A 17,853-nucleotide genomic window follows, 5' to 3' on the forward strand; every position below is an offset into this window, starting at 1 on the left:
GCTGTAGCCCATGCGATGGAGGACACAGCACAGGAGTTACTCTACCTGGGTGCTGCTGAAGCCTCCATAAGGATTCTGCTGCTTGGTAAGCCAAAGCACAATCTGCGAAGCTGTTGTCAGTTGTGCTGGAGTCGGTGTGGTTCCAGTGAGCAGTGCGAGGAGTACATAAGCAGCTATCTCGACCTCAAATGATGAGGCACGAGGGTAGAAAGAAGGAGACTCTTCTGCAGGTGGCTTATCTTCACGCTCCCAATATAATGAGCCACCTAACAATTGAAATACAAGCTAATGAAACAGTCCAGAGGCAGGTCAAACCAATATTTCCTTGCAGGAATCTGATGCTCTTCCTCCAGATCCAGGGGGGAAACGTCACAGAAGCAGAGATCTGCCTCATTAAGCTACTGTATAGAGACCACCAGACTTTATTCAGCTTTGATTTCTAGTCTCATCACCTCTTTTTGTCTCCCCCCCTCCCCGCCCAATATACAGTTACACAAGTTAATTTTAAACATATATTGAGCGGCCCAAACATCTTGTTGCTGTTTTTAATAGCGTGGAATGGAGAGAAATGTTCACTATGTGCTTCACAATTGAAGTAGTCATATTATCTCTTGATGTGTTGTTTTCTTCCTTAAGGAAATGCAACAGTGGGATTGGGGGGAGGGAGAGGTTGGTTAATATAGCAGCAATATTCAGGGGAGGGTGAATGCCCCCATTAACCCCTTCTCTGGTTACAGAGGTTCTTGGAATTGGTGTGTGTGTGTGTGTGTGTGTGTGTGTGTGTGTGTGTGTGTGTGTGTCCTTCTTTAGCTACCGGTATATGTTCTGCAAGTTAAAGCTTTTGAATATTTTAACAAATATTTGGACATTGTTTTAATTTCAAGAAAAGAGTATTGCACATGATGTTGCCTTCCTAGCTGCAATTTAGCTACTCTGCTAGCAGTTCCTTCCCTTTCCATTTTATTTTCAAAAGAAGCCCATGAGGCAAGTTAGCTGAAGAGACAGTGCCTGACTCATGGGCAGCAAGTGGCTGAGCGGGGATCCCAAATCCCTTTTGTTCAAAAATGAAGGGCGGGGGGAATGCTGTAGCTCAGGCTTCCTCAAACTCGGCCCTCCAGATGTTTTTGGCCTACAACTCCCATGATCCCTAACTAGCAAGACCAGTGGTCAGGGATGATGGGAACTGTAGTCTCAAAACATCTGGAGGGCAGAGTTTGAGGAAGCCTGCTGTAGCTCAGCAAATGAACACACTGTTTTCTTTTTAACTATTTAAATCTTGAATTTATCCAAGCGTGAGCATCAGAGCAGAACTGCTGTAAATCTTAACTCACTTTTGACCCCCTCCATCTGAAATGCCACTTCTGGTCACTCAACGAATCTAGTATTGTCCACCTAAAAGCTCCATAAAAGATTTACAGTAGCATAGGCTCGTTTACAAGTTACAACTCATTAAACCCGAGTTCTTTGCATGGTTTAGGGTTGGCACTAGAGGGGAGCAGAGCTCTCATGCCTTTATCAACTATGTGGCAACTATGAGTAAGCCTTTCATAGTATGTATGGGACTACAGTTTGGGGGACTTGCTTCACCTGTTGATATTCTGTTTGCTGGACAGCTTATTACTTGTGACTCCTGATTCATTTTTGTGTGCTCTACCCCTGCCTGAAAAAAAGGGTGCAAATTTGTATGTGACAAAGTGTATGCAGATTTTATGCAAATTTGGGTCTTATTTGGTGAGTGTAATGGAGGATCCAGCCTATGTGCAAAGAAAATCAATAATAATAATAATAATAATAATAATAATAATAATAATAATATTTACCGTATTACTTATATCCCGCCCATCTGGCCAGGCCTCCTCAGCCACTCTGGGCAGGTCAGAACAGAATATTAAAAACAGGGCTGCCTTCAGATGCTTTCTAAAAGTCAGGTTCAGTGGTACCTCGGTTTAAGTACACAATTGGTTCTGGAAGTCTGTACTTAACCTGAAGCGTACTTAACCTGAAGCGAACTTTCCCATTGAAAGTAATGGAAAGTGGATTAATCCATTCCAGACGGGTCCACGGTGTACTTAAACTGAAAGTACTCAAACCGAAGTGTACTTAAACCGAGGTATGACTGTAGTGCTTCTAAAAGTCAGATAGTTGTTTATTTCCTTGACATCTGATGGGAGGGTGTTCCACAGGGCGGGTGCCACTACCGAGAAGGCCCTCTGCCTGGTTGGCACTCCTGAATGTCCGCAACATTATATAATTTTGCTCACGTGACTGCTCATTCTTGTTTCAACACGTCATTCATTCTGTCAAATAAGTCAATGTTCTGGGAAATGCAACTCACCTACTTTCGTAGCCGATTTAATCAGCTCATCCAATAAGAGATCTGCTTTGGGCTTATTACCAGCTAGGCGAAAGGCATAAGCCAGAAGTGCTTGGTCATAGACTGTGAGATTTCCCTTTTCTAATCCGGCCTCCAAGCAATACAAGGCATTTCGGACCACTGGATGCTGGGTTGGAGGGAGAGAAAAGCTCTGTCAGAGTTTGCAGATGCCACAAAAAACATCAAACAGATTTAAAACATCAAGCAAACATCCAATGCTGTTCTTCCAGCCACACTGCATCCAATCTAGATATTCAAAACAGAAACACATGTGTCTGTCCATGTATGGCCTCCTTTCTCCAGCATTTCTATATGCCTAAACTATTTCTTCCCAGTCTACTATTACATGCACTTTCTTTGATCCTGAACTAAATCAACTGGACAATACTGGAAAATATATACCGAGCTGAGGAATCCAGACTCAAGGAGAGCTGCAGTGATGTAGGCCGCCAGTGAAAGATAATCTTCTACTCCTCCCTTGAAATGCACAACAGAAAAAGAGAGAACAAGTTTTTAAAAAATGAAAACGGAAGGAAGGAAGGAAGGAAGGAAGGAAGGAAGGAAGGAAGGAAGGAAGGAAGGAAGGAAGGAAGGAAGGGGACAACATGGAGGCAAATAGCAGGCTTGGTGAGGTTCCCAAAAGCATTTTGGAACATGAAGGCCTTTACGTGCTGTTGAAAGGCCCATTATGATTGTTATTAAAATCGCATTGGTTCTCCACTTTTTATCCGAGTGTCTCAAGGTGGCATGTTGTTGTTGTTTAGTCGTTTAGTCGTATCCGACTCTTCGTGACCCCATGGACCATAGCACGCCAGGCACTCCTGTCTTGCACCACCTCCCGCAGTTTGGTCAGACTCATGTTGGTAGCTTCGAGAACAAGGTGCATACCTAGCTTCAAGGTGGCATACCTAGTAGTTATCCCATTTTCTATCCTCATAATAGTCTGTGATGTGCAGTAGCCTAAGAAGTTTAGGCTGAGATTCAGAGGTGATGGCAAGAAACTTCATGGCTCACTTAAATCTAGGTCATGTATAATACTAAAAAGAAGTCTCTTGCTTCCCCAGCTCTCTCTCTTTCTCCTTTTCCCAGCCTACGGTATCTCCAAATAATACAGGTACTTAAGTTAGCTAAGGGTCAGAAATCTTGGGAAGAGGAAGCACTACATTTGCCAGGAAGTACAAAAGCATCACCACCCCAGAAGGAGAGCTTTGCAAGAAACCAACAAGCCCATAGCCATCACCTTCAATGCGTTGTTAAAGAGTTTTCCAACGTTTTGGAAACATCCATCTGATTTTTGCTTGCTGGACAGCCAGATGACACTTTGAGTTTGGACATTTGGATCAATAAAAATGATATGTGAAGCTCTCGCAAAAGACTTGTACGTGAAGCCAGTGAGCCTGCAAAAGAATGCCATGCAATATATATATTTTTATTCATTTTATATACAAGCACAATACACAACAACTCCAACTAACATATAACCCAAACACCCACAATAAAACATAAAAAACAATAACACACCATAAAAAAGAAAAACAAAAACAAATTTACATCTCTAATCTTGATCTTTTCTTAACATTTAAAAGGGGACTTCCTCGGACTCCCCCCATCTGCGGTTCATTTCTGATCCTCTTTAGCAAATCCTATCTCCTAATTTTAAATCATATCCAGTTTAAATTAAAGTTTCCTCTAAAGCAACAACTTATATAACATAATTCTAAAACCTGCAGTTTCTATATGCTTCTAAATCTAATCATAAGCATGCCATGGAATATTAGCAATCACAACCAAACTCGGGTTAAGCTCTCTTGAGCCCAGTGGGAGTGGGTGGCGCTGTGGTCTAAACTACTGAGCCTCTTGGGATTGCTGATCAAAAGTTTGAATCCGCACGGCGGGGTGAGCTCCCGTTGCTCTGTCCCAACTCCTGCCAACCTAGCAGCTCGAAAGCACCCCAGTGCAGGTAGATAAATAGGTACCACTGCTGTGGGAAGGTAAATGGCGGTTCCGTGCACACTGGCACTCATCAGAGTGTTCCGTTGCACCAGAAGCAGTTTAGTCATGCTGGCCACAGGACCTGGAAAGCTATCTGTGGACAAATGCTGGCTCCTTCAGCCTGAAAGCGAAATGAGTGCCGCACCCCATAGTCGCCTTTAACCGGACTTAACTGTCCAGGGGTTATTTACCTTTTACCTTTACTGATTTCTGAATTAACATGCATATGGTTGCACTGTTACATTTTAAAGTGTTTCATTCCTGAGTAAGGTGAATAAAGATACCGTAATACTTTTTTTGTCCTCTGTAAGTTAAGGCAGTGGTGGGTAGCCTTGCCCACCTGTCAAATTTGGCCTCACCAGTGGTGAGGAGATCAAAATGTGGCCCACTGCCCACCCCTGTCCTAAGGCAAAATTTCCCGCAAAACAAGGCTCGATTCAAAGTGCTGGCTTTATAGTTCAAATTGAATTGAACCTGATTTTGAGGGAAGTCTTATGCGGCTCAAGATCTAAGTACCTCAAGGACTTCCTCTCCCCCCCCCATGAACCAGCCCCCCATGAGACCCTTCATCATATGCTCCCTCCAGGCAAGGTTTGGAAGGTGGCAAGATGAGTTTGGGTCTTTTCAGTAGTGGGCCTCACTTGTGGAATGCTCTTCCAGGGAGGCACGCCTGGGGCTATCTTTATCTATTTAAGACTTTTCTCTTGTCCCGAGCTCTTGCTCTTGATTTGAAGGGTTGCACTGCGACCTCTTTTAGTGGAGTGGAATCTGTAAGAAGTGCCTCTTTAGATTTTTATTGGATGTTCTTAATTGGTTCTTAAATGCTGCTGGAGGAGACTCTTGAGAGTCCCATGGACTGCAAAAAGATCAAACCTATCCATTCTGAAGGAAATCAGCCCTGAGTGCTCACTGGAAGGACAGATCCTGAAGCTGAGGCTCCAAGACTTTGGCCACCTCATGAGAAGAGAAGACTCCCTGGAAAAGACCCTGATGCTGGGAAAGATGGAGGGCACAAGGAGAAGGGGACGACAGAGGACGAGATGGTTGGACAGTGTTCTCGAAGCCACCAACACGAGTCTGACCAAACTGTGGGAGGCAGTGGAAGACAGGAGTGCCTGGCATGCTATGGTCCATGGGGTCACGAAGAGTCGGACACGACTAAACGACTGAACAACAACAAATTGGTTTTAACGTATGTTGCTTTGGGTTAGTCTGTGAGAAAAGCCACTAATAATAGTAATACCGTGTTTCTCATATTATAAGACATGTCTTATATTTATTTTTTCCTCAAAAAAACGCACTAAGGCTTATTTTCAAGGGATGTCTTATTTTTTTCCTCCTCCTCCTGCCGCGGCCGGCATTGCTGCTGCGCCTATCACTATGTCTTATTTTCGGGGTATGGCTTATATTCCTTGAATGCTTAAAAATCCTGCTATGGCTTATTTTATGGGTATGTCTTAAAATATGAGAAACAGGGTACACCAATAATAAGTCACTCAAATCCTTGCTGCAGTCTAACTATTGCCATCAGTGGCAACCCACTGAGACTCCAAGGTACAGACCCATTGTCAATATGAGCTACCTTACTCTAGCCCAGCTGTTGGGCTAGAATCCTCTAGCTCTGTATACCTGAAGGTGCATCTCCACCCCCATCAGCCAGAACACTGAGGTCCAGCTCCAAGGACCTTCTGGCGGTTCCCTGACTGCGAGAAGTGAGATTCAAGGGAACCAGGTAGAGGGCCTTCTCGGTAGTGGTGCCTGCCCTGTGGAACACCCTCCCGTCAGATGTCAAACAGATAAACACATATGACTTTGCAGAAGACATCTGAAGGCATCCCTGTATAAGGAAGCTTTTAATCTTTCTTTCTTTCTTTCTCTTTCTTTCTTTCTTTCTTTCTTTCTTTCTTTCTTTCTTTCTTTCTTTCTTTCTTTCTTTCTTTCTTTCTTTCTTTCTTTCTTTCTTTCTTTCTTTCTTTCTTTGCTGTTTTGTGGTGTTTTTATTATGTGGAAGCTGCCCAGAGTGGCTGCCCTCCCCCCAGCCAGTTGGGCGGGATATAAGTAATAAATTATTATTAATGTTGTTGTTGTTGTTGTTGTTGTTGTTGTTGTTGTTGTTGTTGTTGTTGTTGTTGTTGTTGCTGCTGCTAAATTTATATACCACCCTTCATCAAGATATCCCAGGACGTTTCACAGAATTATTATTATTGTTAGTGACCAGAGGAGAAAAAGAAATAGCCTTGGGGCACCGTGAAGACTAACAATACAGCGCAACCTTTCTGTGGACTATAGTTCACTTCATGAAATGTTATCCCACGTAAACAGAGAAGAACTGGCTACCATCTTGCTTAAAGCATCCACTCAATGTGACCAATCACACTATTGCATTTTCCAAGCTCTCTCACCAGGTGTTGCCTTCCTTGTCTGAGCTCCCAAAGGCGCTGTAAGACCCATCTGGGTGCTTATAAGACAGCTGTCTCTGATACCCTGAAAAAAAGAATGCGGAAAAGTCCGTAGTTGTTTTTTTTTAAAAAAACCGAGCATGCATTTTAAAAACAAAACATTAATTTAACATGAAGTGAAAAGCCCCCAATACTTTTGTTTGCAATTTAGTGGTTTAAAAGTGCAGCACAATCCTATGCATGTTTTTGCAAAGCATGTTCATGTGTTGTCGACTAGGGCTTACTTCCAAGTAAATGTGTCCAGGGAAAGAATTCAATGTGGCTTTACAGCAATTGTTTTGTGAGTCCAAACTTTTCAGTTTATCAGATGTAATGGTTCCCCCCCACTCCTCCCCTTGTACACTGGTCTAGGGGTTCTTCTGAACCCCCCAGCCAATTTTGGGGTGTGTACATGGGGGGGAGATGTGAGGGTCCCTGTTGCACTACTGGGAGACTTTGTACTGACTTCCACTAGTGGAACTTATTAGTGGACTCCTACCCTAGGATTGCAGCCTTAACCAGCCTGATTAATTGCCTACTCTGGCACTGGTGGCATTATTACAGAAAACAAATTCTGTGCATCTTCTGAGCAAAATGTTGAGCAATTCCAAGGCGGCTTCAAGTGTGTCGAGCCCCTACCCAAGATGTACTATCTTGGCTCTGGACATGTACCTAAGGCGAACCTACACTCATGGTTTTTAATGTTAAGGAAGAGTTAAAAATGCTTTTGATAATGTAGATGGACACATGACACACTTTTTACATTCATAATGTGTTTTGCCTTGCCTTTTGATTGCTTAATTTTTAATCATTTTACGCTGTTATACCGGTGAAAAACTACCTCACATATTCCTATGCAGTGTTTTACTTTTTTTACTGCATTCAAACTCCGACCCCACCCAATGTCATTCAAGGGGCAGTGTTCAGTTTCTCCTCCTGCCCTTTGCTTCTTCCAAAGGACATGGAGGGAGGGAGGGAGAATTAAAATGTGCGGGAGAATTAAAATGTGTAAGAGAGAGGAGCAGAGCAACCAGCAATCAGCCCCAGGAAAGAAACAGCATTTCGGAAAATGGTGTGGCCGGGCATTACTTACAAAAACAAGGTGAAAAACGTTTTAATTAACAAGCATGTCCTGTAACTTTTTAGAACAAAATATATATAATACTGTTCCAATAGAGGGGGGGGGAAACGTTAAACAGGTCAGTGTAGATCCAACCCTTGTTTTCCCTAAAGTGCTCAAGATGATCTACATGGTTGTCACATAAAATTTGACTATATGATTAGAACACCCTTAAGTGTTCTTAGGGATGTGGGTGGTGCTGTGGTGTAAACCACTGAGCCTAGGGCTTGCCGATCAGAAGGTCAGCAGTTCGAATCCCCACGACGGGCTGAGCTCCCGTTGCTCGGTCCCAGCTCCTGTCAACCTAGCAGTTCACAAGCACATCAAAGTGCAAGTAGATAAATAGGTAAGGAAGGCAGGAAGGTAAACGGCGTTTCCGTGCGTTGCTCTGGTTTGCCAGAAGCGGCTTTGTCATGCTGGCCACATGACCCAGAAGCTGTACGCCGGCTCCTTCGGCCAATAAAGTGAGATGAGCGTCGCAACCCGAGTCATTCGTGACTCGACCTAATGGTCAGGGGTCCCTTTACCTTTACCTTTAAGTGTTCTTAATTAAATTAAAAGCCTGGGTCCACAAATGCAGATCCACATTGTGTTTCAAAAGTAAAATGGCCTTTCCAGTGGACATTTTCAGAGAAGATGACGGGCACATTTAGTCCCGAGAAAAAAAATGCCAAGGTAAGTGTTAGCCATAAGGATGTAAGGAGAGCACTAATGAATGAGAGGAAAGGTCCATCTAGTCTTGTATTCTGTTCACACTGTGGTAAACACAACGACCATGGAAAGCCCACAAGCCTCCTACCACTGGTTAAGTATCCAATGGACTTGGATTTGGTCGCCTCATCCAGTTGTCCTGTTGCATTTAGATATTCCATGACATAAATGATGGGTGCAAAGAGCGCCATGTTCTGCTCCCCACAGCCATAGGGCATCCGGAGAAGCTGATGAAGGTTCTGCATGGCTGTGCCCATAAGGTCTCCTGTCAAAAATATTGTTTTGTCAGCATTTGCAAACAGTCCCTCCGTCCCCCCCAGCACAATGCATTTGGGTGTATTTCCACCAACACAATTCATTTTTCTGCAGGTTTCCCCCCTTCATTTTTTGCAAACGCATTTTTGTAAGCATTGTTCGCTTGGCAAGCTGTGAACATTTCAAAAGACTGCTGTGTTTCCATTCACACATTGCTTCTGAAATTGTGAATTTGATAGGTTCGGCTTCAAATGAGACCCAAATCAATTTCCCCTCCCAACCTGCTTATCCTACACTGTAAAGACCGAGCAATAGAGTGGGGAAAAGGCAAATGAAAAGCCCTGCTGTGACAGCCAAATTCAGTTAATAATCAGAGGGAATGATTTTACTGTACCTGGAAAAGCAAATTCCTTTTAGTTCTTCCCAAGCCCAAAAGCAACTTTAAAGATGCTGAGCACAAAAACCCTGGACCTACCGGTATTTTTCTGCAGTTTGACGGGTTTCTTAAGCAGAGGCACCTCTCTTATGTCTACAATATTTTAGACTAATTGTTCAGAAAACACTGGGAGCAATTAAGTGATTCTGACCCTAAAACTGCAATGGCTGCCCTTGTGAGAAAACCACTGAAGCTATCTTTCTGAGATTTGCCAGGATTCATATACTCAGAAGGGGCAACCCTGCCTGCAAATTTCATCCAATTCTGCACCCAAAATAAAAAAGCTTCTTTTTTAAAAAAGAGATCACATTCTATATTTTAGAGGCACTTGGTACAAAAGGCTCTGGACCTTTTTGCCTCTAATTTCTTCAACATTGTTTCATTTCTATACCACTTTATAATTTTAAGGGGGGGGGGAATCCTTAAAGAGGTTTACAACCTACATCCAATAAAACAATCCGGAATAAATGTCAAATATAAAATATACATTCAAGGGAGGAATGCATTAACAGGAAACTAAAATATTATCTTAAAGATTTCAAAATAAATACATTACCAAGGAGGTCAACAGCAGAATGCACATTTAACGCAGTAAAATTCACAACAACAAAAATTATCTTAAACATTTCAGAATAAAACATTATTAATTTGGCTGGCTTTATTCACTCTGGAGGGACTGGGTTTTCTTTCCAGTAATAGGGGCATAGCTGCCAAGTCTCCCGTTTCCCCCTGGAAAACTCTGTTTTTCCAGCTGTCCCCAGCTGGAAAAACAGATTTTTTTGTTTCCCCCCGGTTTATTCTGGCGCGACGGCCATTTTGGAACTGGGCACAGCAGCATCAAAAGTTACTTCTGAGCATGCTCTGCCCAGTTCCCAAATGGCCGCCGCGCTACTTCCGGTGTGCTACTTTCGGTCCGGTCCCTTATTTTTCAGAGAGGAACTTGGCAGGTATGAATAGGGGTGGGGGAAGAGACATAACATCAAGAGAGAGACATGTAAAGGCCATTTTTTAATATTTCCCAATAGTGAATGGAGAAGAAAGAACAAAGACTTGGACCCTCAAGTTTGATCTGGCAGATCCAAAGTGGCCTGAGTCAAATCAGACTGTTTAAAATGCAAAGGGTGGGGGAGAGGGGTTCTAAGCTGAATATTGGTGTTGATGCACACCCCTAGAATAGTCCCCTCATGAAAGCTGCCCAAAAATGCTTCTGGGTGGTTATTACACATGCAGAAATTGCTACACTTTTGCATGCAAGCTAGCCTCATTGCATGGAGATATCAAACATCACTGGTTGCCAAGAACATATGCTTGTGTGGAAATTGCGCTCCTTGCGACTGGGCTGGTGTGCATAGCTAGACCTATGAACATATGACTTCTATATGGAGTGTTACCATGTGGAACTCATTTCCTGACGCCTGAACACGGGAGCTCTTGCCTTTAAACTAGGGAGGCTCAACAAGGGAGCAAAAATACTCACAGAAACACCTGTAAAAATGCCACATATCTTTGCCAAGACAGGAATGGTTTACTGAGGAGGAGCTGCATGGCATGTGGAATCTGTAGCTCTGCCAATTGCAAAGTCAGAAGTGGAACTAAAGCCTTTACGCCTATGGAGAAGTAGGAAAAGGCTAAAAGAAAAACAGACAAATCTTTTCTGACATGCAAGGTGTCTCCTGACTCATAAGAAGCAAAATAAAATTCCAATTAAAACATCTCCAAGATTATTACCCAAATGAGTGAGAGTGTCAGGGGGACTCCCTACAGGGACCCTCCCCCAGTCATCCTGACCAGCACTTCGCCCAGTGACAGCACAAGCAGCGGGTCAGGAGGAGGGAATGAGGAATGGAGCGGGATGGAGAGGGGGCTCTAAGACATGTCAGAGCCTCGGCACTGACGCAGCTGGCCAGAGGAGGAAGGACAGTGCCGTGAGGTGTCAGAGCCTTACCTTCCAAGTCCCGGACTGCAGAATCCGGGACCGGCAGCCGTGTGACACCGGAAGTTGTGTCGACGTAACTTCCGGTGTCGCTTTGCCCTTCTATGGGCACCAAAAATGGCCGCTGGCGGCTTCGAAAGTTGCTTCTACGCATGTCAGGAAGTGCGTCAACGCAACTTCCGGTGTCGCTCTGCCCATCTATGGGCACTAAAAATGGCCGCCGCCGACACCGGAAGTCGCGTCTATGCACTTCCGGACATGCATAGATGCGACTTTTGAAGCCGCCAGCGGCCATTTTTGGTGCCCATAGAAGGGCAAATCAGAAAGGAAAAAAATGGCCGCCGGCAGGAGAAAATAGTGGAGAAAAACGGGAGACAAAGTGATACGGTGGGCCACTGGGAAAAGGTAAGTAAAAACGGGGGTTTCCCGGGGGAAACGGGGTACTTGGCAGCTATGGTCGGAGCCTCAGCAACGCTCCAGCCAAAGGACAGGAGAAGGAACGCAGCCCCTTCCGGCGCCCACATTGGGTCATGCACCCTGACATAGGGCAAGGGGGCGGCGTTTTGGGGTTCCCAGACTATTATGCTGGCGCAAAAGCAGACAAGCGCCATTGCCGGGTTTTGAATCAGACTAGACAGTCATGTTTTCTGATGTCTCTGCACTGTAAATAGTATGCACAATAAAGCTCTTAAAGACAGAGCAGGCTGGAGCGTCTTTACTCAAGAGTAGCCACAACAATCCCCTGACAGAGAGTGAACGACAACCGTGTCCTTGCAAGAAACCTATAAACTGACCTATGCAAGAGAAGTAAGCTCTGGCTGATCCTTCCACCAGATTTTCAGGGAGTTTCAGAGACACTGCCTCAGAGACGACAGCACCTGCAGTTAAAATATTACACTTATAATGCATTTATATGCATTTTAAAATAACAATTTATTACATTTCCAAATATAACAAGAAAAAAAATCTTCAACAAATTTTTGAATCATAATTTTGATTGACTTCCCTCCCTTCCCCCTCTTGGTTTCATTATTTAATACTCTTTCACGCACGTTCTTGAAAAACCTTATGCTCTTACTGTTTCAATTTTAAACCTTCTTCATCGTGTTAGAAGTGACATAGAAAAGTTCTCCTAATGTAAAAATCTAAACAAAAAGCTTAACAGATATGCATTAAACATTTATCCCTTCTTTTAAAGTTCAGAGTCCTCTTTCTTTCTTGGGTTTCAAATTAACTAATCTGTCCTGCATAGTTCAATAGTTTATTTTACCAATCTTCTTTGTTTATTTATGTATTTAAATGCAAAGGAGTATATAAACCAAGTACTACATGCAGAAAACAAGCATTAATAGGTGCACAACACTCAACTTCAAGAGATTGATCTTGCTACCTATTAAAAAAGGTGGGAGAGCCCTTTTCTGTTTGTTCACACACATTTCAAAAGCTTGCTGTGAGTGTCACTGCTATGGGAGGCAGGTTTTTTCTAGGTCTCCAGGTTTTGAAGGGCCCCTTAGCAACATAGCCTCATAGGGCACTCCTGGCTTCCTTCCATGACTCTGACCCCTATCTTAGTTCTTCCGCTGCGATACTATGACGCCATTCCTGGTTCATCTCTGACAGCAGCTCAGCCCTGACGCCATCCCATTCACAAAAGATATTGCCCAGAGAAAATTGTCTGGCCATTGCACTAAAGATTGGCCAGGCATATTTTTTTTCTGGACAAGGAATTCCATAACTGGGACATAAAAACTGAAGCCCTAGATCTCACAACAACCCACTCACAGTCGAGCAGTCTTGATGTTACCATACAAGGCTTTTTGTATATTTTCTTACCGATGTTCCTGCACATTAGTGAAACACTGTGCAAAAAGAATAGTCAACTAGTCATAAATACTGTAACAAAAATGCTTTTTTTGCACACTAGGTATGTAGAGGGACAGAGGACAAAATGAACTGAACTAAGAACCACAGCAAACTGCCTGTGTTTGTGCTCTGTACAACATTCATATTGAGTCCTGACTTGGTACAGCCTAATGATTTGACAGAGCTCAAAAACAAACCCCTAAACCCTGGTTTAATCATTTCCCCCATATAAGCCGAGCATAGAAAATTTGCAGCAGAAGTGATGCAAGGCTCTTCTTTATTTTTATTTTATTTGCAGGTGGCAGGAAAAAAGCAGCATCTCCAGTACAGTTCATCCTATGAACTTTTTGACAGGTTCCTCCAGTTCCCATGCTCATAGTAGTCCACCAGAAGAGAGCAACCCTCTTACCTTTTGCACAGATAAGGCTGCTCTGGGTTACTTCTCTTTCAATGCCTTCAGCCTATGAGAACAAAGAGGCAGAAAGAGGACATACAAATGAATGAATGAATGAATGAATGAATGAATGAATGAAACAAAGAAATAACAAAACAGGGAAATCCTAGATCTTTATAAACGATAAATCGGGTCCTCCCTAGCCAGAGGACACGCATTGCGGTGTGACCTGGCAACCAAACCCTGTGTTGTGGGTGGGAAAGTTTGGATGGCCACAACACCCTATTGGAGGTCCCTCGATGCTGGGTGCAATCAGACCAATGGGATGCCAGCAAATTTGTACCGAGGGACCTCTATTTAAGCCCATGCATGTGTCCTTGAGCTTCCTGTTTGGGGCCAGTGCATCAGAACACCCGCCCACCTCTCCCTATATTTAGGGCTTGCACGCATGACCTTGCTATGCTGTCATGTGTCGTCTGTCGTTGGGAGAGGGGCATGACAGGAATTTTCCCCACATGGCTGATTGGCTGGTGCCATTTGGGTTTCGCCTGCCACTCTTTTGTTTTGTTATAAAATAATAATACCGTAATAATAATAATAATAATAATAATAATAATAATAATCTGTTGGAAACCGCCCAGAGTGGCTGGGGAAACCCTGCCAGATGGGTGAGGTATAAATAAATAAATAAATAAATAAAGGGTGAGATACCCTTGCAGGGGAAAAAAGGAATTGTTCCACATTTGATCCTGACCGAATTAGCTAATTAGCCGCTGAGAAGAATGCATTCTTTGAAGCTCAGCTCTTCCCACTGTACCTCGACTATCAAGACTCTGATCAAGGTGTCCTTCCGTCCCACATCCAAGCCCCCAGATGTTCCATTTCCACAGTCCCCACTGTTTTTGGGAGCTTCAGCAGTAACAGACAAGGTCACATCACCTGAAAGCAAACATTAGAAAAAAAAATCAGCTCTCCTTCCTCATGCGACAGGTGAGAGAACTTCAGAGAAGCCTTAATCCTGAAAAGACAGGAGAAGTTATCTGCAAAGTCCAACCGGACTGAGGGTAGTGTGCATGTGCAAACCTTGGCCTGGAGAGAGCAATGGGATGTGTGATCTCTTTTTTTTTAAAGAGATTTTTATTAATTTTTCAAACAAGAAAAACACAAACAAGACATATAATATAACACTGTCCCTTCATTTTCCCTCCACCCACCGGTCCACTTCTGCCACCAGTAGGGCCCGTGTGCTTTAGGAAACAAAGGGGTCCAATTGTGAGTTGAGTTCTGCTTCCCCCCTCCCTCCTCCCTCCATATCCCCCCCTGCCACTGAGAGAACAGGGAGGAAGGAGTTATGGGGATCTGCATCCCCCAACTCTTTCATAATCATATTAATAAACCTAGAAAAAAAAAGAGAAAGAAAGAAAGGAAAGAAGGAAAAACAAAACAAAAAGAAAATTGGGAAGAGTTCAAACTTCCCAGTTCTTATTATTTTGACATCTTAATTGCGACTCCCTCGGTTGTCTTCCTCATGGTTTTCCTTACAAATTCTGATTACTTGTGGCGAATTTTCCAACTCAGCTTCAAATCTTAATCTTATAATATTAACTCAATCCTCCTCCTTTTTCATGCTGCCCTCCCACAGGTCCCCTCCTGCCACAAGAGGTGCCTGCAGGGTACAGCACTTCCAAGGTTCCATTTCCTCCTCACCCCTCTGGGCACCCCCTGCCACTGAGTGCCTCAGAGTAAGGAGAGGGGGGCAGGCAGCTTTCTGCCTAAACACCTCACTTAACCTGCAATAATTTACAGTAACTTAAAAATTCTTTCCAAGCCATTCTTATACTCCCTTAAGGAAACATAACACTTTTTTCCCTTTCTTTTTTACATTCCATCTCCTCTCCCTAAGTCTTTTTCCCCCAATTGGTTCAGCATTTCCATTGTCATGCCAAGATTTCGAAGACCGTCTTTCAGAAACCAAAACAATACCTTTTAACTAAAGTTTTTACCCCACACCCATTCTTTCCCAAGTCCATCTCCAGGCCTTTGCCCCCCCCCTGCCCCTGTCCTTCCCATCCCTCAAACACCCCACTCCACATTTTAACCCCTCCAGGATCTTCAAAACCATTAAACTTTAAGTCCCTTAGTCTCTCATCTTCTTGTTCTGGTTGTTTTTCTTCCTTTTGGAAGTCATATTTTGCTTCATCCCAAACAAATTTGTCACAGTCCAAGTCCTCTTCCAATTGTTTCTCCTCACACACAGTCTCAGAATCAGCAGTCTCCAAATTTAAATTTAAATTATCCTCTAAGTCCTGGACTTGGACTTCAATCTCAACTGGTGGTAAGTTGGGATGTTGCCATTCCTTGTAGAAATCTTCCCATGACAGCAAGTAGTTCAGTACAGTCTCCTGGAAGGCTCGAGACAGCTTTGTTTTCATACCTCTCGTAACCGCAGATAAACAGGGGGTAGGGAACAATGGGTACTGGAAAATTCCTCTCTCAGACGATCGACTCCATTTTGGCTGTTCTTTTTCTTGATTCTTAACTCAGTCCCAAATCCATTCTTACTTCCAATTTAAATAGTTCTTTCACCTTTACAAACAATTTTTCCTGTTCACAGCAATGCAATCAATCCACCCGGTCTTTTAACAGTTTGACAGCTTTTGACAGCTGTCAAAACACTCTTCCCCTTAATGCCGCTGTACCTCAAGGGGTGCCGGACTCGGGGGCTGAGATGGTTCCAAAAAGTCTTTTTTCCCTCTCGGGACCACAGTTTCAAATTCTTTCGTTATTCAGCTTTGGATTTTTTTTTCCAAACGCCTCCCAGTTTCCCATTAGGAAGAGACCGGCTTCCGTTTCTTTAAGTCTCTCCTATTTTCCAATCAGCAAATTTAGGATCCCGATCAAAGTTCCACTTACTTCTTTAGGAATCTTTAGTATCAAATCGGAAGAATCCGCCGCTTGCCGGGTCAGGACTCGGAGCTTCGCTTCCCGGAGGTAAGATGTGGCCCAAAATGGCTCCCGCGGTTCAACCCCACCGGCTCACGATCGCTCTATTGAGCTCTCGGGCGGCGGGGGATCCGCCAAACGGAGCAGCCGCTGGACGCCTGAGTCATCGGAACTCTCGATCCGATGCTTTTACGGGGAGTCCGCTCGCTCTGCGGACTTCCCCCCCCTCCGAGAAGCCAGGGACCTCGGCACGCGAAGTCCCTGCGTCCTTCTCACCGCCGCGACGAACCGGAAGTCTCCGGGATGTGTGATCTCAAGGCCCTGATATTTTTAAGGCAATTCCTCACCTTCTGCACCTACACTCTCAGGGTTCAACCAGACTTCCTTTGGCGCCGTGTTTCTAGGCACAGGTCCAGGCTTTCAAGGTCCATATCAGAACATTTTCAATTTTTATTTTTGTTCTGGCGCTTTCCCTGGGAAAACCTTCATTTTACTGCTGATTCAGAGCAAGCAGTAATAGTTTGTGTGTGGGGGTCATAGCTGCCAAGTACCCCGTTTCCCCTGGGAAACCACAGTTTTTACTTACCTTTTCCCGGTGGTCCCCCGTATCACTTCCGGTCATGCGTAGAAGCTACTTTTATAGCCGGCGGCGGCCATTTTGGTGCCCATAGAAGGGCAAAGCGACACCGGAAGTTACGTCGATGCAACTTCCGGTGTCACACGGCTGCCGGTCCCGGATTCTGCAGGCCGGGACTTGGAAGGTAAGGTGGGGGTGGGTTGCCATGTGCTCCAATTCAGTGATAAAACATGGATTTTCCAGCAGAAAGAGCCGGGACAAAAAACCAGAAAACAAAACCCACTTGGATACGGAGCTTTAAAGCGCAACGCGAAAGGAAGTCTGGATGAGCCCTTAGAAAGAAGGCTACAGATAGAAAACCAATTAATTTAGATTTTTTTTTTGCCTTCTCTATGCACAAGGATCTTGCTCTCATTGTCCCAGTTTCTCTCTGGAACTTGCATGTAAATTGCGTGGACAGGCGGAGTCCCCCAAAGTCCAGGCGACCCCTGAGCGGAATAATGACTCAAGACAACTTGCTATGGGATTAAAATTGGCCTCAACTTTATTAAGTTTCAGGTGTAGGGAGACCTTGGCTCAGGCACTGGGCGTCTATCCTTCCTATTCCCAAGCTGGGGATCTGGGAGACTTCAGGGTTATCCAGAATGTGTGGGGAACGGGCTGGCTCTGAAGAACATATGTTCAAGCAGAGAGCCCACCCACCCCCGTTCGCCGCTGCTGGATGGGAGAGCAATGACAACCTCTCGGTGTATGGCCAATGCCTCCCCTCAAGACCCCTTTAACGGGGAACCCTGGTATCACCGCCGCAAAGGGGGGC

General features: G+C 44.3%; 1 protein-coding gene across 2 annotated transcripts in view; it reads right to left on the reverse strand.

Annotated features, from left to right (window-relative positions):
• The window catches only part of LOC118075317 (ovostatin-like), a 70,199-nt gene that overhangs the window by 10,334 nt on the left and 42,012 nt on the right, over positions 1–17,853 (reverse strand). For both annotated transcript variants that reach the window (XR_015947187.1, XM_060268707.2), the window contains exons 21-29: positions 14,334–14,455; positions 13,532–13,583; positions 12,054–12,137; positions 8,724–8,900; positions 6,769–6,850; positions 3,615–3,771; positions 2,777–2,851; positions 2,336–2,501; positions 46–266 (exon numbers count right to left, since the gene is read on the reverse strand). Coding sequence is in view for 1 of the 2 variants with exons in the window: in XM_060268707.2 (XP_060124690.2) it covers positions 46–266; positions 2,336–2,501; positions 2,777–2,851; positions 3,615–3,771; positions 6,769–6,850; positions 8,724–8,900; positions 12,054–12,137; positions 13,532–13,583; positions 14,334–14,455 (1,136 nt within the window). In the remaining variant the exon portion in view is untranslated. The remainder of the gene's footprint in view (positions 1–45; positions 267–2,335; positions 2,502–2,776; positions 2,852–3,614; positions 3,772–6,768; positions 6,851–8,723; positions 8,901–12,053; positions 12,138–13,531; positions 13,584–14,333; positions 14,456–17,853) is intronic.

The sequence above is a fragment of the Zootoca vivipara genome, chromosome 15, assembly GCF_965207765.1.
Source record: "Zootoca vivipara chromosome 15, rZooViv2.hap1.1, whole genome shotgun sequence".
NCBI classification, from domain to species: domain Eukaryota; kingdom Metazoa; phylum Chordata; class Lepidosauria; order Squamata; family Lacertidae; genus Zootoca; species Zootoca vivipara.